This window comes from Rhinolophus hipposideros (genome assembly GCF_964194185.1).
Source record: "Rhinolophus hipposideros genome assembly, chromosome: 4".
Classification (NCBI taxonomy): Eukaryota; Metazoa; Chordata; class Mammalia; order Chiroptera; family Rhinolophidae; genus Rhinolophus; species Rhinolophus hipposideros.
The window spans coordinates 3,430,243-3,454,979 of NC_138050.1; the positions used below are offsets into that span (position 1 = coordinate 3,430,243).

Below are 24,737 nucleotides of genomic sequence, written 5' to 3' on the forward strand. Positions count from 1 at the left end.
GACAGAGGCTTAAGGGTATTGAGAAATACCATGAGCTGGCCCGGTACCAGGCATTTTTACATGTGCCAACCTTGTTTCAGTGACTGTTGTTGTCATCCTTTGAGGCATAACACTACGTCTCAGCTGGGACACACACCAAGCTGTCAACATGGCAGCAAAGGGATGACACACTTCTTTCCAACCCCAGGTTTCAAAAACATGACCCACAACTGAAGGCATCTTTTGACCCTATCATTCATTCAGATGAATGGATCTGCCTCAGTTGCTGCATGAGTGGGGACGTGGTTCCTACCCACAGCACAGCAGCTCTCTTGTCCTGTTGTACGTTCTCATGGCTTCACTGCCGCTCATGTTGGAGCAGGCCAACTTTGAAGTGATGGAGCGAGCAGTTTCCCACTGGCAGTCACTGGACCCTCAGCATGTTTTCCCCACGTCCCAGTGAGCAGGCTCAAGCGTGCATAATTTGTGTTTTTTAGAAAACGTTCCCTGTTGGACTACACACACACACCCAGCCTCTGTGTGGACAGTGAGACTTTGGCCATTTAAAAATAGCCTGGCAGCCTGCACTGAGGCTCAGACAGGAAGGGCGTGGTGCCTTGAGCCAAAGCCAAGTGTCTGTCCTCCGAAGAAGTTGGTTCAAAATAAAGTTTACAACTTCCCAGTGACAGACTGTTACTGATTTAGCGGGTGCAAAGGGCCTGTCGTTAGTCAGTGGGTGATTTTTAGAGGAGACTGTACCTCTCCGTCCTCCAGCTCCACGTCCAGGAAGTCGAAGTCCCTGAAGACCCGGAACTGCTGCTCACTGTTGGTATCATCCATGTCCTGCTCGCGGGCGCCGTCCTCCGAGGACACCAGGCTCGTCTGGTGCTCCAGCAGGTCCAAGTCCCCGCACGAGGAGAAAATCACCTACGACGAGGCAAGACGCCTGCCTGAGCACTCGGCCCCTTTGCTTGTCTGTGCTACAAAAACCCGTAATTGGCTCCCCGTCCCACTGTGTTTCCAGTACACACCTAGTCCCCGAAGTGGGTATTTTTAGAATGTTCTTTTATTATTTATGTTGGACAGGTGCCTTCAGATTCGACTCAGCGCAAAGACACCAGTTCACCACCGGGAAATGTTCCAGAGTCAAATCGTGGTTTCTGAATGGACGAAGACTGGATCCTAACTGCGTATGTGTGTGTGTGTGTGTATACTGACTGTGTTCACAGACACACCAGAGAAGCCAAAAAATTTTCTACTGTTCCTGAACGGACTGAAGGTAGAACTTGTACACACACACGTACCACATACATATTACCACACAATATTTTCAGGACTCCAGACACCAAGATGTAATTGTAGAATAAGCTGAGAGCACAGGATTTAACCCTTTTACAGATAAACCAGGAACTGCTGAGGAATAAGAAACAGAAGCCAAAAAGCATAGTACTTTCTCATTTGAATTACAGAAGCGTAGCTGAGCAACCGTGCTCATAATTGACCTTAAATTCCTGTCCAGTTCATTCAAACAAAACAAGACTCTTTTCCTATTAAACTATTTAATATGTTAACATTTTAAAATTCACTTCTGTGTTTACATTCTTCCCATTGGGCCACGTTACTAGAACTCTATAGAAAAAACCCGCTGCAAACGAAGCTAACGCTGGGCTGTGCCACCTCTCCTGACACACACAGATAATAAGTAAGGTGCCCAACAGTCCTTGTTTACCCATTACTATATCTGCTCTTCCTTGAAAAGCAGGCAAATCACCTCTAAAAATTTAAGTATAGCAGGTATGTCTCAAACGTAACGAAAGAGGAGAGGACTCTGCATGTGTTCTTTTCCTCCAGTGTTTAAGCTCAGCCATGACACGCATTGTGTTCTCATGAAACGTAGGTGACACACAGTTTACGAATGGGTGTATGAGACAGACAGCATGGAGGGCTGACTCGCTAGTGAGACAGGAGGGCAACCTGTTCCTTGCTGATGGCTCCCTTTCCTCACTGATGGAAACAGAGCTGCTGCTCTTACTTGTAGCATCTCCCAGGCAAACCTTTCTAGCCACAAAGGGCTTTGGCACAGAGGGAGGCACGTGGACCTGAAGGAACACGCACCACTGCCAGGGGGTGAGAAGTGGCCCTCATGGGAAGAGCTGCACTGCAGAGTCAGTGTGCTCCCATCTCTCTCCCCGTGGGCTCTGGTGCTCTGACTGCCCCTGCCACTGTTGCCTGGTTCCCTCTGCCCTAATCAATGTCACAGGAGCAGCAACAAACCCACTGATCAGTAACACTCAAAAGGTGACTTCAGTGGAGGCCAAGCCCAGCAGATGGCAGGCTGGGCACCTTCCCACACCATAAAAAAGATTCACTGGCCCTTCAGCAAGTATTTATGAAATTATGAGCCTCCACTATTCCACCTGTTCACGAACCATGTCAGCAGATAGAGCAGGGACTTGAAAAATAGCTCCAAGAGACACCGTTCACTAAATTATTTAGCTTGAATTTTTTTGTTCGTTTTCTTTTTTTTTCTTTTTTTGCTAATAATAAAGATGTTGTGTTAGAGACGAAATAAAAATATACCTGGTGAAACCAAACCCTGAGATTTTTGATTGCTTTTGCTACAATAGACTCACACACACAATTTGAGTTTTCTACATTTTATGAAAGCTTCAGAAGCTAACTCCTAATACTTTAATTATTCAGCTATTCCGAAGTCTGATGGCACGGTTTTTATAAACTGTAACATCAGAGGAAGTTTATGTGAGAAAAAAGCATGATAATGTATCATTTTCACCTTTACTGTATCTGAGTAAAATAATGACATAACAGTAAGAGGTGTGTGCACAGAGCAAAATTTTACCCAAAAGCAATCAGATATGGTAGTGCTGAGATCATCACATACATATAGTTAGGAAGCTGGGCACTTTTATAGGAAAAATCTAAGAAATTTAAAAAAATGAAGATAACTGAGAATTATTTACAGACAAACTAGAACAAATAGCCAACGAAATTTTTCACTGGTTTTGAACTGACGTTAAAAATCACAGTGTAGGGAGAAATGATCTAGGGATTTGATCTGGAAGGTGGATATCATACTTGTCATAGGTGAACCCTCTAAACTTGTTTTGACCAAAGGGAAAAACAGACAAAAGGCAAAAAAGATACGACACCAAAATACGTGTGATACATGATAGAACTTACTGATGGATTTTTGCTCAACCCCACTTCCTGGCCACACAGAGAAAGGACGTGTACCAACTTCTCCTTTGTCCTCTTCTGGAAAAGAAACACACAGGTAGTTTGTCATCATGGCATCTTATGACCAAATCTGCTGAATGGTGTGTCCTCTGGCCACACAGGGCCACCACACTGGAAATGTGGACAGTGAGAACAGATGTAAAATACACACAGACTTAGTTTTAAAAAATGTAAAATGTTTCATTAATAATTGTAAAACATCAATTACCTGTTGACATAATAAAATTGTGGATATATTAGGTTAAAGGAAATATGTTATTAAAATTCATTTTACCTGTTCCTTTTAACCTTTTTTTTTTTTTACAGATTTTATTGGGGAAGGGGAACAGGACTTTATTGGGGAACAGTGTGTACTTCCAGGACTTTTTTCCAAGTCAAGTTGTTGTCCTTTCAATCTTAGTTGTGGAGGGCGCAGCTCAGCTCCAGTTGCCTGTTGCTAGTTGCAGAGGGCACAGCCCACCATCCCTTGTGGGAGTCGAAACTGGCAACCTTGTGGTTGAGAGGACGCGCTCCAACCAACTGAGCCATCCGGGAAGCAGCTCAGCTCAATGTGCCGTGTTCAATCTTAGTTGCAGGGGGCGGAGCCCACCATCCCTTGCGGGACTCGAGGAATTAAACTGGCAACCTTGTGGTTGAGAGCCCACTGGTCCATGTGGGAATCAAACTGGCAGCCTTTGGAGTTAGGAGCATGGAGCTCTAACCGCCTGAGCCACCGGGCCGGCCAACCTTTTTTTCTTTTAAGTGACTGTTAGAAAATGTAAAGTGAGGGTCATCTTAGGACAGTGCTGATGGAAATTTTCCTAAGGGTGGGGGGTCCTGAAAATCAGTCCCAACGTTCTGCAGGAGATACTCATTCCTGCCCTCGGTAATCAATGTTTCCTTGAATGCTACAACTTCTGGCATTAGCAAGGCTTTCCTTACACCTAAATGAAATCTATTAAGTTACAGCACAAATCTGTTTCCTCAAAGGGGAGACTAACTTTGTGCAGCGTTAAAGAAATTATTTGCAAGCCCTTATTAACTCTTTCTCAGTTTATTCTTCCGAAGTCAAACAGTTTAGTACCTTTTGGTTTGTTCATAAACCTTATATTTTGGCCCCTTAAGCATGGAGATTCCTGTGTAGCCCATCACATTTCCAAGGACACAGATAGACCAGGTCCTGGAGTGCTCAGTGGGTTGAGAACAGAAAGGAAGTCATCAGGTCTTAGAAATGTTAGTGTGCGTCACCACTTCTCAAGGTGACCTTCCCACTGTTTAAAGTGAGCTTTCCCTTCAATCTGGTTTCCGTTTGTGTGGAGACTGCTGGGAGGCCAGTGCCACGCACAGACTTTCTCTCCTAATGGAACTGTTCACTGCATCCTTATTTCCAAATTAGAGAAGGGACGGTCCATAAGGTGGCTTTCCAGTGTTGAACACAGGCAGGGGTTTGTAAACCACTTCCCTACATTTTAGTGAGTATTTTGGGAAGGGTCGGTACAGGGGAATGTGGGATGGGGTGTACATTTTTCCTGTCTTTGCTGAGTCCCCAGTAAAGTATAGTGGGCGCCCTCACTCAGCAACTCAGTGAGCGCTCTCAGGACCTGCTATGTTCCTGCAGTGGGCGCTGTGCTGTGACCCATTTCCCTAACCTCCGACAGAGAAGGTGAGCCCTGCTGTGCATGCAAAGTGCTTTTCCCTGCCTGGCACCTACTTGGGATGGATGTTCCTGTCCCACCCAGGGGGCCCTGCCTCCCTCCTAAGTGCTGCAAATCCTTTTCCTACAACTGGGTGTGGTGAGGGAATTGCCAGAGCAGCAGACCATGTAAGTCTGGGGCTGCCAGAGGTGGCTGCTGCCTCATATAGGAGAAGCCTGCCAGAGAATGACATCAGCAGAGAGGAAGGCAGGGCCAAGCCTAGGAAGGGTGGGGCAGTAAGAAGTGGGGGCGGAAAGACACACACACACAGACAGAGAAACAGAAAAAGAGACAGAGAGAGAGAGAGAGGGAGAGAGGGACAGAGAAACGGAGAGAGTCAGAGCCTAGGGATCTAGGCCCTGAATTGTGTACTAGAATCCAGCTGCACTGGAAGCCAAGACACACGAGTTTTTTAATAAACTCCTTTCCCACTTATGGTAATTTTCCCCTGGGCTTCTGTCACATGTTACCAAAGAGCCCTATTATGCTGGTTTTACGCGACAGCGCGCTGGCATTGGTATGGTGACGCAGGCCCCATGGAGTGAATGCGGCCTGAGTCTGTGATGCCAGGTGTGGCCCCACTCTGCTCCGTGGGCCTCAGACTGCGCACAGGGACCGTGAGCGGAGTGTGTGCTCAGAGGAGAGCAGCTACAATGTCATTGGAGAATCAGATGAAACCCAGGATGTGTTACCTGGAGAACAGAGGACGCCTGTGGGTGAGTGGCAGAGGAGGCAGCGTTTCTTTAAATGTTGGAAGGACCACCACGGGCAAGAGCCCCGATTCCTCTTCTAAGAAAGGGGCCTCTTAAGGTCCCTGCTTAAGAGGAGCAGGGCCAGTGTGTCGATAAGACAGTGTCGGACTCTATGTACAGGGCTGTTCAAGGACAAAGCGGGTCCCCTGGGAATCTGAGAGACCCTCACCACTGGGGCTGACGCCCTGCCACACGGGCTGTTGGCAGGTCCCCTACACTCCCTGCAGGCCTGCAGGGCCAGGGCTCTGTACCTGAGAATACTGGGGCCTCTTCCAGCTGACGGGAACGAGGACGTTGGAGTTGGAGCCCGATGAGGTGGAGGAGGTGCTCCGGGTGACGGCCATGGTCCTGGGCTTCCCATCATGCCCAGAAGAGTTCTGCAGCTCGTCGTATCGCCTCCCGATGATGGGCGTCTTGGGAAAGAACACAAAAGCAATGTTCTTCCACCTCATTCATAGTTCTGGGGTTTCTGGAGGTCACACTACCTGGCAGCAACCAAGAACCGCTTATTGGGATAAAAGTCAGAGCAGATTTGTCCAACGATACAAACAGGCTAATTTTCCTGATGTTCAAATATGCACTCTGAGTCATTTTGCGTCTTCCACACTTTCCTACCCTCTCAGCAGCTGAAAACAAACCCAGCTGCTTATTCTTAAACATGGTTTAGAAACAAAAGATTAGAAGCAAAACACTCAGGAAAACAGTTTTCAGGTATTTAAGCTTGAAAGAATGTCTCATAGTCCTAAAAGGAGCCTGGAAGTCCTTCCCCTTTTCCCAATCTTTATGTTCTCTCAATCATTTAGAAATTTCTACTTTTCAGTTATTTAAATGAAAGAGGTCAGGGCCGCTGTGTCCCTTCCTGGAAGTGTGTCCCGGAGTGTGGTGACAAGGTGGGCACCCCGAGCTCCTGTCCCTCCAGACCAGCTCACGGTCTCCTCCTGAAACAGCTGTTCTCGGCTTGGGCAGTGGACTGGCACACGCTTTCTACCTCTTTGGAACAGAGTAAACTTACATCAAAGAGGAAAAGTAGTTTCACCCACCCCAGCAAGGTTAAGAATGTTAAAAACTGAAAAGTATTGATTCAGTACCTTTATATCCTATATAAATACATACTAAATATAGACAAAGGTTATCACCATGGCTGCAGAATACAGAAATAGTGAAGGGTCAATGAGAGCACAATGGGAGAAAACTCAACCTGGATACAACCTGCTTCCCAGAGTGAGTCAGTTCTGGAACGTTCCTTCAGTGAATTTATTCATTCAGCAGCGTTGGAGAGTATTTATTATGTACCCATCATGAACCAGACCCCGTTCCAGACCCTGGTTACAAAATGGACAGAGCGTAGTTTCTGCTTTGCGGGGGCTTAGGGGTCACGGGGCAAGACACACAGGAAAGTGAGGTACTTTTACACCTTAGATTAAAATGGTTAAGTACAGACCTCCCGAATGTTCGTTCACCGACCAGCAAGTAAATCTGACTACTTCATGCCCTCTCTTCTCCCTGACTCCTTAGCTTGGTTCACTAGTCCCTCTCCTGGCACCCTCCTCTCCCCCAAGGAAAGAATTTAGATAATTTTATGGTTTAAAAAGCAGTGTAACTTCGGGAAGTACCGTAAAGGCAGTTTCTGTATGCCTGCAATTCAGGGAACGAGGTTATATAGAGACAGGATGTGACAGTTGTCAGATAGAGAATGAGTGACAGCCATAGGTTAAAATGCTTAAGGTCATTCATTCCATTTTAAAGTTACCTTTTTAAAAATCATTTTTTATATAACGGTAGTTCTATTTCTAAAAGCTTCCAACTGGAGCCCCGGTGCACATGACACTCAAGGTGTTCTTACAAGCCAGCGCGCTCAGGCGGCGGTCCTTGCAGCTCCACACCCCTACGCCTGACCTCTGGCACTACACGTTCATGCTCAAGTTTACAGACACGGGCGGCAGACCTCGGAAATGTCGAAGTGGAAGTCCAGGGTTTTCCCCGGCAGCTCCTTAGAAGCACTGGTCCACACGCGATGGATCTCCATTTTTGAGAGGTCGCTGTGCTGGTAGGACGGCAAGACCAGGCTGGCTGACCGAGAAACCACTAGCTTTAAGATGTTCAGAGCTTCTCTCCAGTGAACGCTCTGTGGAAAAGAAAACACGCAATGGTTAAAAGCATTTCAGTTTTTTAAACCTGACAGAAGGCTAACTAGTGAAATGTCTCACGACCAGTCAGAATTCACTGATTTAAAACAGTGCAGGAAATTCCATGATAAGTAAACGGCAAATGACATAAGATGAGCTGTGTTTAGGACACAAGCAAATAAAAAAAGACCAGTTGTGTCCATATTCAAATAAAATTAAAACAAGATACCATTTTTGCTAATGTGGTGTCTCCTTAATTTGGAAAAAAAGATCTCCAATGCATTTATGCTACTGACCACTCACTCTTCCTCAAAATTCTCCCCACCCGTTTCCTGTCTTCCTTGGTCCTTCTCCCACTTCTCAGGCTCTTCCTGCTCCATTTGCTTCCTGGGCACCTGACCTCTGCCCTAGCTCCTCTTCTCTTTCTGCTCCGTATCTTCCTCATGACCTAACCCAGGAATCTAGGAGCCGCTCTTAACTCCACTCTTTCCATCCCTTCTGATCATTTGTCCCCTCTTTTCCATTCCTGCTGGCACTTGCAGCTGAACCGTCTCCAGCCTCTGCCTGGATTCATTCTTTTCCCTTCCCTCTTCTACCTGCCCTTCCCTCATTCTGTTTTTCAATTACAGTTGACATTCAATATTATATTAGTTTCAGGTGTACAACACAGTGATTAGAATTTATGTAATAAATCGATCACCCTGGTAAGTCTAGTACCCACCTAACAACATACATAGTTATTACCATATTATTGACTATATTCCTTATGCTATATCCTACATCCCCATGACCACTGTGTAATTACCAATTGTACTTCTTAATTTCTTCCCCTTTTTCACCCACCTTCAATCCCTCTCCCATCTGGCAACCATCAGTTTTTTTCTCTGTATCTATGAGTTTATTTCTGTTTTGTTTATTTGTTTATTTAGTTCTTTCAATTCTACATGTAAGTGAGATCTGTCTGGACTCTTTCAAGGGCCTCCGAACCTGTCTCCCTGTGGGCAGTCTCTATTCCAGTCCAGAACCCCACTCCAGCCACAGTGGTCTTTCTAGACTTCCTCAGGCTGCTCCCTGCCTCCCTCTGGCAGCCAGGGCAGAGACCTCACTCTTTGAGCAGGGCCACAGGGCGACCTCCCGCAGGCTACCCCTGGAGTTCCCCAAACCAGGCAAGGCCTCTCAGCCTCTGTGCCCTCACTCATGCTACTGCCTCATCCTGGACCGCCCTTCCTCTCCTTATCAGCTTATCAAATGCCTACTCTTCATGTAACGCTTACTCTTCACTTTACCATCTTTGTCTTCCGGAAAACCCCCAGGCAGACTGACATGATTCTCCCACAAAAATATTGAATGTAGATAAACCAATTGGGTGAAAGTTATTATTATTATTTGCCTAGGTTTTAAGATAAAAGCATATGATATAAAACATATTTCCTTCACCACTGAATTTGCACGAGAGGTCATGATGTCACTGTGAACTTACCATGTTTCCCCGAAAATAAGACCTCACCAGAAAATAAGCCCTAGCATGATTTTTCAGGATGACATCCCCTGAACATAAGCCCTAATGCATCTTTTGGAGAAAAAATTAATATAAGACCTGGTCTTACTTTTGGGGAAACACGGTGGCTACCATTCAAGAGAAGATATCTAGTACCAGAGGTGGCCTATGGGCCTAGGAAAGAATTGGCAGCCCAATAAAACCATGAAACGGGGCCTACGGTTTGTGGAAAGATGTGAAGTGACCCTTTGTCTCCAGTGAGAGTTGAGAAGTGAGAAAGTGTTACCAAACACCTATGTGACACAAGTATTTTTGGAGCAATGCAACCTGAAAAGTGCAAAAAAAAAAAAAAAAAAACCCACGAATTTGGCAATCACTTTTAGGCATTAAGTAATAAATTAAGCAAGTAATGTGATTAGTGAAATGAAGATGGAAAGAAATGTCCAAATTTGCACTAAATTGCTTTGTTAGTGAACTTAACCAAGAAAACCTAGCATTTGCTCTTGAACTCTGACACTCACCAAGTACACTTCTGAGACAAAAGAGAACTAGACAAGATGTGGAGAGAAGGACGTCTAAGCTGTTGAGCTTGGCCCCTCCTCCCCCGCCAAACCCCATGGTGCTCCCACACTGCTCCCCATGGCCTGGGGACCCCCTTCTTTAGTCTGTGGTCGTGTGTTTCAGTTTAACTTCTAGGCTCTAGAAACTTGTTCTGGTCTGTTTGCTCTCTTAATTTTTCTTTTTAAAAATTTTAATTTCTTTCCTTTTCCCCCTTAGTAGTCTCAGATATGGCTTTGAAGAATCAATGTGTGGGTGTTTGCTAGGCTTGTTTGCAAGTGTCGGCTAGGAGGGGACCTGTGCAGTGCCACGGAGGCAGTGGCTTTGGAACCCCAGGGACCTGCGGTCAGATACCAGCTTCCCCTTTACTAGCGGAGATCTTGGGGCCAGTCTACGAAAACTTTTTAAAAGATGGTTTATTATAGAAACATTCAGATACACACTGAAACAGAGACCAACAAAATGAACCTCCGTACTCTCAATCACTCATTCACATTTTGTCATTTTTTTACTTATCCCCCCAACATTTTGCATGTGTTTGGTGGAGTATTTTCAAGCACATTTTTACAATTTTGTTAACCTTCATCCCCTCAATTCAGAGGTGATTTGAACCTCTGAGTTAACCCTTAGCATGTTGAAACACCTGGTCTCGAACCTGGAATATGCAAGTTCCTTCTCCTTCTTTGAAATGGGAAACTCCACATAAGAGCCTGGCCCTGCCCTCCCCACAAGGTGTGTGTTCTCAGCACCCAAGCTGTAAGCCCCAAGAGGCAGAAATGTGTCCTTTGAAGGAGCACACGGGGCCTGGTCCCATCTGCTCAGTGTCACTGTCAGGTGTGGTCTGCTGCCTTCCTTACTGCTCTATGCTATGCATACATATCAACAAACATTTGAGTGCCTGGCCAAGCAAAGCTCCATGCAGTGCTGCCATCTTGCTGGAATGACTCTGCAAACATCGGTTCACAGGTGAGGTTACTGAAATACTCACTTGCACATATTTCTCAATGGTCTTCAGGACTTCAATGTTAAACTGCTTCATGGGAACGCCCGAGAGGTCCATGTAGCTGAGCAAGCTGTAGATCATCTGAAGGAGCGGCTGCTGCATGGCAGGGAGGCCCTTCTCCAGCAGCTGCGGGATGAGGACAGCGTGAGCCAGAGCTTATACAATTGCACGTGTCCTTAGCAGGGAAGAGAAAATCCCAGCTACTGAAGAAATGAAGTCTTAGCAAGGGTCACATAGGTAGGCCTGGATATCTAAACATGCTACCTACACAGCAGAAATCAACAAAACAAACCTCAAAAGGAAGGCATCACATACCACAAATTATCAAAAATTGCAAATGGAAACAAAAGATGCAATATACCAGCTAGCAAGTTGGCCAAGATTTGAAATTGCTAATAGTATTAGAGAAGGGTGAAGACAGACATTCTTACACATCAGTGGAAATGTAAATTGGACGATCTGGTGGTTGAGATCCAGAGTATTAAAATGGGTCAAATCTTTCCAAAGAGTAATTACATGATTAGTAACATTTCCAAACCTAGAGATAAATACTGGGATTTCTGTATGAGATTTCAGCATGGCACTATTTATAATGGTAGGAAAACCCCACACAAAACAAAACAAGAAGGCTCTGTAAACAATTTAAATGTTGACCACTAGGAAAATAGATATACAAACTATGGTAAATTGTATGATGACATATGTAGTCAACAGAATAACATTTTTAGAGATAGTAAATTATATCAGATAAGATTAAGTGATGGGAAGTATATACAATTTCTGTGTAATAGATGCCAATATTGGTGTGAAATTGTTATACAGCAATAACACTGGAGAAAACCCCAACAAAATATTAATAGCATTTCTCTCTAAAGAATATATTTCTTTTACTTTCATTTTTTATTTTTAACTTTTCTGTACCTTTCAAATTTTGTGTTTTGAATTTATACTGAGATTTTATAATCAGAAAAAAAATCAATGATACTTTCAAAAAAGGAAAGCAAAAATATTGAGAAAATATGTGACAGACATCATGATAAAAGGTTACCATTCAAAGCAAAGAATTAATAGAAATGATTCAAATAAATGCTGACATTTATTTCAAATGTGCTCAGAAGAAATAACTGAGCAGTTAACACATGAGGAAATAAACAATTATGCAAATTGATGTGTGGAAAAATGAACATATCAGTAGAAAGGAAATACATAAAGAGAATACTTTTAATGTACCAATAAAAATATTAAACTGAAAGAAAAAGAATAAATAGAATGAAAACATTTAGTGGGGGTAGGGAAAAACAAGAATATTTATACATTGTTTGTAGTATTATAAATTGGGACAACCTCTGTGAAGACCAATTTCCCAGATGTGTAGAACTAAGCAATATCCACATAGCCATGCCCTTTATCTGGATAGCTACTTTGGGAAACACCACCAGAAGAAGTGATCCAAATATGATCTGATAATAAAAGGACCATTTGTAATAGAAAAAACATGAACACGAGCAACAAAAGGGAGATGCTGAAGCAAACTGTGTTCTGTTAACCCGATAAAACATCACAGTTATTCAAAATGATACCGTGGGAGCTAAGTCAACACATGGAAATACACACAAGGTCAATGTTAAGTGAACAGAGCAGGTTCGATGGAAATACTGACCACAGCTACAGGAAATTATCTGTATGTGCATGACCAACACCCGTAAGAATCTGTCAGTAACTGAAATAGGAGTTAATATGTATTATATATACACGGTGGGAACTTAAGTTCATAACACAAATTGTGGTGACAATTTGTGATAAGGACTGCATAGAACAAATAAGGCAATCCATCTTTACTTATATTTTTACGGTGATAAAATATATATAACAGGTAGACAGGAATGGCGGCAGCGGGGTGCACTTTCTGAACTCTCCTCCAGATCTTATTACAAACGGGACATATAACCCATCAAAGAACTCTTTGCTCATCATGCAGAACAGCTAAGAGATTCATGGAAGGATTATTGAAGGGCCCAGCTTAAGAGGCACAAGATTCAACATATCCAGAGGCCAACTCCAGACCAAACCATAGTACTACCCTGTTTGACCTACAAGTCACACACCCAGAGGGAATTCTCTGCAGGCACAAGAGCCCATAGAGGCCAAACCACATTTAAGTGGTCAATTCTCACGCAGCAGAACACCCTGCGGTGGGCAGAGCCAAGTCTCACAACTAGTCAGCCTGGGAGTTAACCCCACCTACTCACAAGCAAAAAGCAATTAAAGATCTTCTTTAACAGGACAATATATACAACACAAGAGTCACCTTTGGAGCACACACAGAGGAGAAGAATGAAGTAGTGCAAGTCAAATATAAAGGACACATACTACATAAGATAATCCAGCAAGAACTAAGAACTCTAGGGGATCTACCTAATACATCAAAGCAAACATCAAAGCAAACACAGAGAGTCAGCCAGAATGGGGAAACAAAGAAACATGTCCCAAATGAAAGAACAGAAGAAACCTCCACAACTGGAACCAAATGAAGCAGAGGTAACCAGCCTATCAGAGACAGAGTTCAGAACACTGGTGATAAGAATGTTTAAGGAGCTTAGAGAAGACATAAAGAAGGATGTAGAAATCATAACGAACAACCAGTTAAAACTAAAGAACACAATTACCAAAATTAAGAATGCTCTTGAAGGAATTACCAGCAGGTTAGATGAAGCAGAGGATCAAATCAGCGACTTAGAAGACAAGTTAGCAGAGATCACCCAAACTGAACAACAGAAAGAAAAAAAGAATAAAAAACAATGAAGATGGTTTAAGAGACCTCTGGGATAACATCAAGCGCAACAACAAGCACATCATAGGAATACCAGAAGGTGAAGAGAGGAAGCAAGGGATTGAGAACATATTTGAGGTAATAATGTCCGAAAACTTCCCTAACCTGATGAAGGAAACCAACATACAAGCCCAGGAAGTGCAGAGAGTTCCAACCAGGATAAACCCAAACAGGTCCACACCAAGACACATTATAGTTAAAATGGCAAAGCTTAAAGACAAAGAGAGAATCCTAAAAGCAACAAGAGAAAGACAGAGGGTTACATACAAGGGAACTCCCATAAGACTATCAAATGACTTTTCTACAGAAACATTGAAGGCCAGGAGGGAGTGGCAGGAGATACTCAAAGTGATGGAAAACAAAGGCCTACAACCTAGATTGCTTTATCTGGCAAGGATATCATTTAAAGTTGATGGAGAGATAAAGAGCTTCCCAGAAAAGAATAAGCTAAAGGAATTTATTACAACCAAGCCAGTATTGCAAGAAATACTAAAAGGACTTCTGTAAATAGAAGAAAGATGAAAACAATCTAACTACAAATTTAAAAATGGCAATAACTATGTACCTATCAATAATCACTTTAAATGTAAACGGATTAAATACTCCAATCAAGAGACAAAGTGTGGCTGAGTCGATAAGAAAGCAAGAACCTTGTATATGCTGTATACAAGAGACTAACCTCAGATCAAAAGACACACACAGGCTGAAATGAAGGATTGGAGTAAGATATTTCATGCAAATGGAAATGAGAAAAAAGCTGGAGTTGCAATACTTATATCTGACAAAATAGACTTTAAAATGAAAAACATATTAAAAGATAAAGATGGGCATTATACAATAATAAAGGGATAGATCCGACAAGAGGACATAACCCTAGTAAACATCTATGCACCCAACATAGGAGCACCTAAATATATAAAACAGGTACCGACTGACATAAAGCAGAGATCAACAGTAACACTATCATAGTAGGGGACTTCAACACACCTCTGACAACAAGGGACAGGTCTTCCAGACAGAAAATCAATATGGAAACAACAGCCTTAAATGATACATTGGACCACTTGGATTTAATCGATATTTTCAGAGCATTTCACCCCAATGCTGCAAAATACACGTTTTTCTCAAGCACACATGGAACATTTTCCAAGACAGACCATATGTTAGGCCACAAAACAAGTCTTGATAAATTTAAGAAAATTGAAATCATACCGATTGTCTTCTCTGATCACAGTGCTATGAAATTAGAGATGAACTACAAGAAAAAAACTGGAAGACACACCAATTCATGGAGGCTGAATAACTTATTACTAAATAATGAATGGGTCAAGCAGGAGATCAAGGAAGAAATCAAAAGATATTTTGAGACAAACGAAAATGAAAGCACGACGACCCAAAATCTATGGGATGCCGCGAAAGCAGTCCTAAGAGGGAAATTCATAGAATTGCAGGCCTACCTAAAGAAACAAGAAACATCACTAATCAACTGTTTATCTTCACACTTAAGGGATCTGGAAAAAGAACAGCGAAATAAGCCCAAAGGGAGCACAAGGAAGGAGATAATAAAGATCAGAGCAGAAATAAATGAAATAGAAACCAGAAAAACAATACAAGAGATGAATGAATCCAAGAGTTGGTTCTTAGAGAACATAAACAAAATTGACAAACCTTTAGCCAGACTCATTAAAAAAAGGAGAGAGAGGACCCAAATTAATAAAATCAGAAATGAAAGAGGAGAAGTGACAACAGACACCGCAGAAATACAAAAAATTTTAAGAAATTACTATGAGCAACTATATGCCAACAAATTTGACAATCTGGAAGAAATGGACAATTTTCTAGAGGCGCACAACCTTCCAAGGCTAACTCAAGAAGAAACAGAGAACCTGAATAGACTGATTACCATCAGGGAAATTGAATCAGTAATCAACAATCTCCCAACAAACAAAAGCCCTGGACCAGATGGCTTTACAGGTAAATTTTACAAAACGTTCAAAAAAGAATTATCACCTATTCTCCTCAAGCTCTTCCAAAAAATCCAGAAGGAGGGACAATTCCCAAACACTTTTTACAAAGCCACTATCACCTTGATCCCCAAATCAGACAAAGACACCACAGAAAAAGAAAACTACAGGCCGATATCTCTAATGAACATAGATGCAAAATTTCTCAACAAAATATTAGCGAACAGAATTCAGCAATACATTAAAAAGATCATACACCATGATCAAGTGGGATTCATCCCTGGTATGCAAGAGTGGTTCAACATTTGCAAATCAATTAATGTGATACACCACATTAACAAAATGAAAAATAAAAATCTCATGATCATATCAGTAGATGCAGAAAAAGCATTTGATAAACTACAGCAACGTTTTATGATAAAAACCCTTAAGAAAGTGGGAATAAAGGGATCATATCTTAACATAATAAAGGCCATATATGACAAACCCACAGCTAATATCACACTCAATGGGGAAAAGCTAAAACCATTCCCCCTAAGATCAGGAACAAGACAAGGTTGCCCACTTTCTCCACTTCTATTCAACATAGTGCTGGAAGTTCTAGCCACAGCAATCAGACAAGAGAAAGAAATAAAAGGTATCCAAATTGGTACAGAGGAAGTAAAATTATCATTATATGCAGATGATATGATACTATATATAGAGAACCCTAAAGACTCCACCAAGAAACTATTAGAGCTGATAGATGAAGTTAGTAAAGTCGCAGGATACAAAATTAATATTCAGAAATCAGTCGCATTTGTATATACCAATAATAAAACATCAGAAGGAGAAATTTAAAAAGCAATCCCATTTACAATTGCTCCAAAGACTATAAAATACCTGGGAATAAATTTAACCAAAGAAGTAAAAGATCTGTACTCAGAAAATTATAAGACACTGAAGAAAGAAATGAAAGAAGATATAAATAGATGAAAACACATATCATGTTCATGGATAGGAAGAATTAATATAGTTAAAATGTCCATACTGCCTAAGGCAATATACATATTCAACGCAATTCCTATCAAACTACCAACGACGTTTTTCACAGAAATAGAACATATAATCCTAAAATTTATATGGGACCATAAAAGACCCCTGGATAGCCTCAGCAATCTTGAGAAATAAGAACAAAGTGGGAGATATAACAATACTTGACTTCAAATTATACTTCAAGGCTACAGTAATCAAAACAGCATGGTACTGGCATAAAAACAGACACATAGATCAATGGAACAGAATAGAGAGTCCAGAAATAAATCCATGCCTATTATGGCCATTTAATCTATGACAATGGAAGCAAGAATGTACAATGGGGTAAAGACAGTCTGTTCAATAAATGGTGCTGGGAAACCTGGACAGACACATGCAAAAAAATGAAGCTGGACCACCTCCTTACACCATATACAAAAATAAATTCAAAATGGCTTAAAGACTTAAATGTAAGATCTGAAACCATAAACCATCTAGAAGAAAATATAGGAAGAAACTTCACAGACATTACCCGGAGTAGGATTTTTACTGATATATCTGCTTGAGTCAGGGAAGTAAGAGAAAAAATAAACACGTGGGATTACATCGAACTAAAAAGTTTTTTCACAGCAAAGGAAACCATCAAGAAAACAAAAAGGGATCCTACTGAATGGGAAAAGATATTTGCCAATGATATATCTGATAAGGGGTTAATATCACAAATGTATAAAAAACTCACTCAACTCAACTCCAAAAAAACAAACAACCCAATTAAAAAATGGGCAGAGGACTTGAAGAGACATTTTTCTAAAAAGGACATACAGATGGCAAACAGACATATGAAGAAATGCTAAACCATCAGAGAAATGCAAATAAAAACCACAATGAGATACCACCTCACCCCAGTCCAAATGGCTATCATCAACAAATCAACAAACAACAAGTGCTGTCGCGGATGTGGAGAAAAGGGAATGCTTGTGCATTGTTGGTGGGATTGCAGATTGGTGCAGCCACTATGGAAAACAGTATGGAGGTATCTCAAAAATCTGAGAATGGAACTATCCTATGATCCAGTAATTCCACTCCTAGGTATCTATCCGGAGAAACCCAAAACTCCAATTCAAAAATTTTTATGCACTCCTATGTTTATTGCAGCACTATACACAATAGTCAAGACATGGAAACAACTGAAATGCCCATTGCTAGAAGACTCGATTAAGAAATTGTGGTACATTTATACAATGGAGTATTATGCAGCCATAAAAAAGAAAGAAATCTTACCATTTGCAATAACATGGATGGACCTAGAGAACATTATGTTAAGTGAAATAAGTCAGACAGAGAAAGACAAATACCATATGATCTCACAAGCGGATCTAAAGAAGAGAATAAGTGAATGAACTAATCAGAAACAGTTTTGGAGACAAAGAGGAAAAACTGAGGGTTGTTAGATGGACGGGGGTGTGGGGATAAGGGGGAAGGTGAGGGGATTAGAAAACAGTCGGTAACCACAAGATGGCCACGGGGTTTCCAACTATATATATATATATATATATATATATATATATATATATATATATATATATATATACATATATATATATATATATATATAATATATATATAAAAGTAGTTATGGGGATGTTGGGTATAGCATAAAGAATATAATCAATGTATGGTGTCAGAAGGACACTAGATTTTTTGGGGTAAAAGATGGGAGAGGGTCTAGGGGCAGGGTGAAAAAGGTGACGTGATTAAGAAGTACAAATTGGTAGTTATAAAATAGTCATGGGCATGAAGGGTATAGCACAAGGAATATAGTCAGTAATATTGTAATAACTATATATGGTTTCAGATGGGTACTAGATTTATTGGGGTGATGACTTAGTAAGTTATACAAATGTCTAATCACTGTTATACACTTGAAACTAATATACTATTGTATATCAACTGTATTTGAAAAATAAAACAATTATTTAAAAATAAAATAAAATAATGAAACATAAAAAAATGTATATATATAACATAACATTTACCATTTTACTGTTTTTGAGTTTGCAATATAGTGCCATTAAGAACACTCACATTGTTGTGCAGCCTTCACCACTACCGTGTTTCCCCGAAAATAAGACCTAGCTAGACCATCAGCTCTAATGTGTCTTTTGGAGCAAAAATTAATATAAGACCCAGTCTTATATTATATAAGACCCGGTATTATATTATATTATTATATTATATTATACCCAGAATTATATTAAAATAAGACCGGGTCTTATGTTAATTTTTGCTCCAAAAGATGCATTAGAGCTGATGGTCCGGCTAGGGCTTATTTTCAGGGAAACACAGTATTTTTTTCCAGAACTTGGTCATCATCCCAACCAGAAACTATAAAACAGTAACTGTCGATCACCCCATCCCCAGACCCTGGTAAGTACCATTCTACTTTCTGTCTCTATGAGTTTTCCTATTTCATGTACCTCATATAAGTGGAATCATATATTTGCCCTCTTGTGTCTGGCTTATTTCACTTAGTGTAAGGTTTTCAAGGTTCATCTGTGTTGTAGCCTGTGTCAGTACTTCATTCCTTTTTAAGTCTGAATAATATTCCTTGTACATATCTACCACATCCCATTTGTAGTTTTGAAGCTGTTATGTTTAGCTACCCAAACCAGTATTGCCTCCTTGCTGTCTCACATGTCACCTGTAAAAACAGGCTCCATCTGCCTTCGTACACAGGGTGTTTGTATTGGTTTCCTGTGTGCTGACATGAGTGTGCTGGCTTAGTCACTCTTATGGGGACAGATGTGACCAATGTGATAATCAGAAGCAGCCAGGTGGCAGCAGCCAGGTGGCACTTATGAGAGGTTCTTTACAGTGCTCGGGGTGAGGGGTAGGAAAGAGCAAATAAATCCTGGGCTGTTGACAGTCTGAGTACAGACCACACATAATGATCCATGCTGCAAATCAGAATCCTGCAGGACCCACCATAAATGCTGATGGATGGGGCAACTGCCTTCTAGGCAGAGCCTTTCAGAAAGCAACTGATACTTTAACCTATCTGTACCCTGAGTGGGTCACATAACTGAAGAAAACTTAGAATAACTGTCCTCACCACTTCCAAAAAGGCCTGGCAGCAGTACGAATGCATTTCCCTAAAGGAAAAGCAACACTCAGTGCTGAGACGCAGTAGCTGCTCTCGTCATCTGCCTCATGGATTTCATGACCTGTGCACTAAGGTATTGGGGACCGGAGGTGCCAAACAGAATACGTTTCATCATGTTTCAACACAATGCTATGTGTTTCTAGCACCATCATCCACAGAAGTCAGACTAAGGGTTTGTGCTAGAAACACACTTGTAGGAGGACAAAAATTGCAGTTTTAAAAGCAAACACAAAAGATGCAGATAGAAAGGTTATTTCAAAATGTATGCTTCAAGAATGAGTTTAGGGCAAAGAACCATCAAGCTACAAGGAACTTCTGAAATAAGATTTGAACGCCCAGAGTGATTGGGATAAAATATCCTGTTGCTGCCCCATGCTGATAGGTGTTCATGGAGTAAACAGAAGGTTAAGCTTGGGGGGAGGGGCAGCTGTGCTTCGGTTCAAATGCTGGCTCTGCCACCTTAAATGTAGGGCAGATAACTGAGTGTGGCCGAGCCTTAGATTCTTCATTATAACAGTGTCATTACAACTCACTGGGTTGTTGTGAGGATTTAAAGTGATTGCAGTTCATCTATGATAATATATAATGGCACTCAATAAATGAAGAATATTATCATTAGTTCTGTATAAAGGTTTTACCCACGGAAACTATAATAGAGCTTATCCTTCGGTGAAGAGCTTACCTCTGCCAGGTAGGTGACCATGTTCAAGGTAATGTCAGCATACGCTTCGTGAAGGTACCGGCAGACCACATTGACCCAGGTGGCACAGTCTCTCGTGTAGCTGTGTGTCTTATAAAGAGTCATGACATGTGCGAGATTGGAAAGTTTGGGGTTCTTCTCTTCCAGACAAACCTTACAGGAGAGGAAAAGCAGTCAGGGATAAAATAGCCTAATGAACAGGAAGAAATGTTAGCAATTTTGTTAGAAGTCCTGGCAGTCAAGACAACAAATTGATATATTATTTTTTGGTAGGCTGTGGAAGTGCTTATTATATTAGCTAATATAATTTTCACAAATTCTTTCCACTTGCCTTTTCAATAATGAAACCAAAAATGACAGTATGCATCAGCCACCCAGCATGTACGTGAGTAATGATGTCAGTTACTGTATTCGGGCATTGTAGAACTCACTGCCCTCTCCGGGCCTGGTCAGTTTGGTCCAACTTGGGGCCTTCCAGGAGGCCTGGGCGGATCTGCCTGGGTGTGGACCCCTAAGCTATACCTGAGCAATCCTTTCGGCCACATCCTTGCAGAACTGATTGGGGCTTTCAAAGTGCTGAATCAGCTGGGGCAGGAGACACAGGACGTTCAGAGGAAAGCCTGGGTTAGAGAAGATACAATGGAGACGGCTGATTATGGTGTGTTCTAGCTGTCGACAGTGGGAAAGCATAGTACAGATTTTATCCTGAGGTCATGCAAACACAGTCTTTTGAAGCATCTTTCATATGATCTAACAAAATCCAGGAAAAAATGTACAAACATGATTTTGAAAAGCAGAATAAAAAGACCTAAAGGAGTAGTTCGAAATTTTTATCAAAAAAACATATTTTAAGGACAACCTGTGTGAGAGAACATAAGCCAATCAATGTAAGTCTTATTCATGTAATCAAAAGAAAGCATAAAGAAATGACTGATATCTTACGTACTACTTCTGCCCTTTTTATGCTATTGCCTTAAAAATATCTTCTAAAATATAAATAAATAATATAAGTATGTCATATGAAATTTTGAAAGAAAAACAAACGAGTCCCAAGGAACCATTTCTCAGCAGGACAACTAAAAGCAGTAAGCTCACCTTATCTTACTACACAAAACGTGGACACAATGACCCCCAAAACTGTGAGAGAGGGAGTGTGTCGGCCTTACCGATGGCTTGGGATGAGTCCACCATGGATACTTTGGACACCGGTGTCAGCAAACTGAAGAGCTGCAGGGTCAGGTCCGTGGTGGTGAGGGAGGTGAACCCTTTTAGCAGCAGCTGCTGTAACCCTGAGAAGTCTGCCCACTTGAGCTGTGCCTGGAGTTTCTCAAGTTTTTCTCGGTTCTCAGCTTTATCGAGTGGCATGTGAGCCAGTAGTCTGTGCAGCAGCCTTAAGGCCATCAGGTATTCAAACTCAAAATCAGATTCCATCAGGGCCACTGTGACCCAAAAGATGGTGGCCAGCAGGTTGGTTGGGTGGTTTATGTGTGACGGGTCTGTGAGGCTGTCCTTCAAGGAGGATGAGCTTCTGGTTTTTGAGGATAGGGCTTGCTGGGTACAAGCCTGGATTCTGTCCAGTGTGGCACTCCGAGGTGGGTCTGAGGACCGGTCAACAACACCAAACTTCTTGGGCACTGAGAAGCTCCTTTGATGCCGGCTCCGCTCTGCAGTGGCTGTGTTGCCACTGGCTGTCCCAGGGTTCACATTCAGCTGTCCTGTGCTCTTTCTGCTTGCTGTTAGTTTAGTGCTGGAGCTTAAATCTGGTGATGAAGAGCTGGGTGTAAAAATAAAAATGCTCAATAGAAAGCCAACATGCTTCAGTGAAAAGCTTGTCCAGCAATGAACAATAAGGGAGGGACATCATTCTTCGAGAATATTACTTTCTACTCATTGTTTTATATACTCTTAAAGGGATACATTCACTTATTCTTAAACTTAAATTTATGATAAATAAAAGTTAACAAACTTAACAAGAAAATCAAACTTAACTCACCAACAAAATAATAAAACCTAATACTAACTTCCATTTATTGAAAGGTTAAAGAAATAAGCATCAAGTTGACTGAGCTTTCTTTTCTTTTTTTGAATTTGGGTAATTATGAAAAAAGGAGTAATTATGAAAAAACAATGCACCTGATAGGTACAAACTGTAATATTCTATTAACTGACTGATAAGGGAACAGAAATGACAAGGATTATTATCTGGAAAAAAAAGTCAGCAAATGTTTGTGTCAAAGGAAAATTTTTGCACTTATAAAAATGTATAAAAATGATTTCTACGTCTATTTCAGGCTGAGAAGGTAAATTCTTTATCAACATTTCTGAGAAATTTGTCTGATTTAGATATATCGGTAGGTTTATAAGGATAAATATGTGTGATGTTAGCAATCACATTAAACTTACCTACCCATAAAAAAATGCTAAATGTAAAAATGAAATGAGGCCCAATGTGATACAACATTACTAACTCAATTTCAAGCAAGATGAACTGAATTATACAAACAGAATATGGAATCATGGATAATGTGAAACGGCTTATTAAACGACAGGCAGGAGCAAAAGGAATTAAAACATAAAAAAGATTGTCAGGTAGATATTTTACAAGTAAAAAATCAACATTTAGTCCAACTGTTTTTATATACCATGTTTTCCCCAAAATAAGACCTGTCCTGAAAATAAGCCCCAGTTGAGACTGTCAGCCAGTCAGACACATTTAGTACGATATGATGATGTTCCAGAAGAAGATGACATAACTGCATTTGAATAAATACAGATTGTTGTACATGAAAAAATAAGATCCCCTGAAAATAAGCCCTAATGGAGCAAAAATTAATATAAGACCCGGTCTTATTTTCAGGGAAAAATGGTAGTGATGGTTCAGATGAGTTTTGTATATATTTGTTTAAAAAATAATATTTAGTTTTAGTGTCTGTCTATAACATAATAGGATATTATATAAAATTTGAAAAATATTCAAAGACATAAAAAAGAAAATGAAATATTAATATTTGTATTACTTAGAGATAACATTTGGTGTTTATCTGCCTGACATTTAAAAACATTATATAATGTGTACACATTATATAATGTGTGTGTGTGTGTGTGTGTGTGTGTGTGTCATAATTTCTCTATTTTAATTTAAGAAAATGTCATACATACTTTTTCAGGTCACAATTGACTTCAAAAACAAGATTTTTTCTTTGGACTTTGCCCAAATTCTGGGCATCTCCCAAATATTCAGTATAGTATATGTGATCTCAAAATGTCATTGAACTGGTTCTTACCGAGATAGTACGGTTAGGAGATCACTGTTCTTCAAGCAGTCAGACAAGTTATCCACGGCAGCTTCCAAAGTCAGGAGTGCTTCCATTACGTAACCCTGCCAATCACACAAAGACAAAATCAAATGCTGCTTATAACTGCTGTTAACTTCTTGAGCATAAATATAATTAATGCAAACTCTATTCAAATCATGTTAATATCACTGAAAGCTAGACAGTCATTGCTATGTTAATTCACAAAGTCTAAATACAAATTTTAAGGGCCACTGAGGAAATTCAGATGGCTTAGGAGTTAGCAAATAATCACAAAGACTTATTTCCCTAGGTCTAAGGTCCTCCACAGATCGATCTCATTTGAATCCCACGGGGAGGGGGCAATACTGAAGGTGGCAGGCGTGGCTTCTGGCTGAGGGGGGCGGGGGCCTTTGAAATACAGAACTGTGATGTCTGAAAGCCAGAGATTAATGAATGAGGTGTGAGGAGGTCTGTGGCTCGATGGCATTTTAAACAGCACTTCCAAGGGCCAGAAGGATGAAAAGAAGCTAGAGTCTATAGTCATGCAGGCCGCCTGAGAGGCAGGCACATTTCTGATGGAAAATAAGGGCTTGGCCCAAGCTACAGGGCTGGTAATGCCCTTGGCTTTCAACCTGCCCAGCTCCCCAGTCTCTGGTCTGTATCTACAGGGTCTTCTTGTGGCATCTACGCTCTCCATCACTACTTCAGCTCGTCTCAGTTTACTGAAGGCTGACCACACAGAGAGGGGTGGTGCTTTGCACAAGTACAATGGAAATCCCTTCTCTGGGTGGGGACATTGCACAACTATGTTCTAGGTTGGTGGCAGAAAGGTCAAACAATACAAAAAAACTTTCCTGTCCCCCATGAAATAAAACCAACAACAAAGAAGAGTCACTGAAGAATGTTCAGTTGTCATCTTGAAT

General features: G+C 41.1%; 1 protein-coding gene across 6 annotated transcripts in view; it reads right to left on the reverse strand.

Annotated features, from left to right (window-relative positions):
- Nucleotides 1-24,737, reverse strand: part of FRY (FRY microtubule binding protein) — a 441,344-nt gene that overhangs the window by 49,121 nt on the left and 367,486 nt on the right. For all 6 annotated transcript variants that reach the window (XM_081045758.1, XM_081045755.1, XM_081045754.1 and 3 more), the window contains 9 exons: nucleotides 23,803-23,897; nucleotides 21,685-22,292; nucleotides 21,041-21,138; nucleotides 20,501-20,671; nucleotides 10,833-10,973; nucleotides 7,608-7,787; nucleotides 5,914-6,075; nucleotides 3,181-3,255; nucleotides 739-906 (listed from right to left, as the gene is read on the reverse strand). In XM_081045758.1, the coding sequence (XP_080901884.1) occupies nucleotides 739-906; nucleotides 3,181-3,255; nucleotides 5,914-6,075; nucleotides 7,608-7,787; nucleotides 10,833-10,973; nucleotides 20,501-20,671; nucleotides 21,041-21,138; nucleotides 21,685-22,292; nucleotides 23,803-23,897 (1,698 nt within the window). The remainder of the gene's footprint in view (nucleotides 1-738; nucleotides 907-3,180; nucleotides 3,256-5,913; nucleotides 6,076-7,607; nucleotides 7,788-10,832; nucleotides 10,974-20,500; nucleotides 20,672-21,040; nucleotides 21,139-21,684; nucleotides 22,293-23,802; nucleotides 23,898-24,737) is intronic.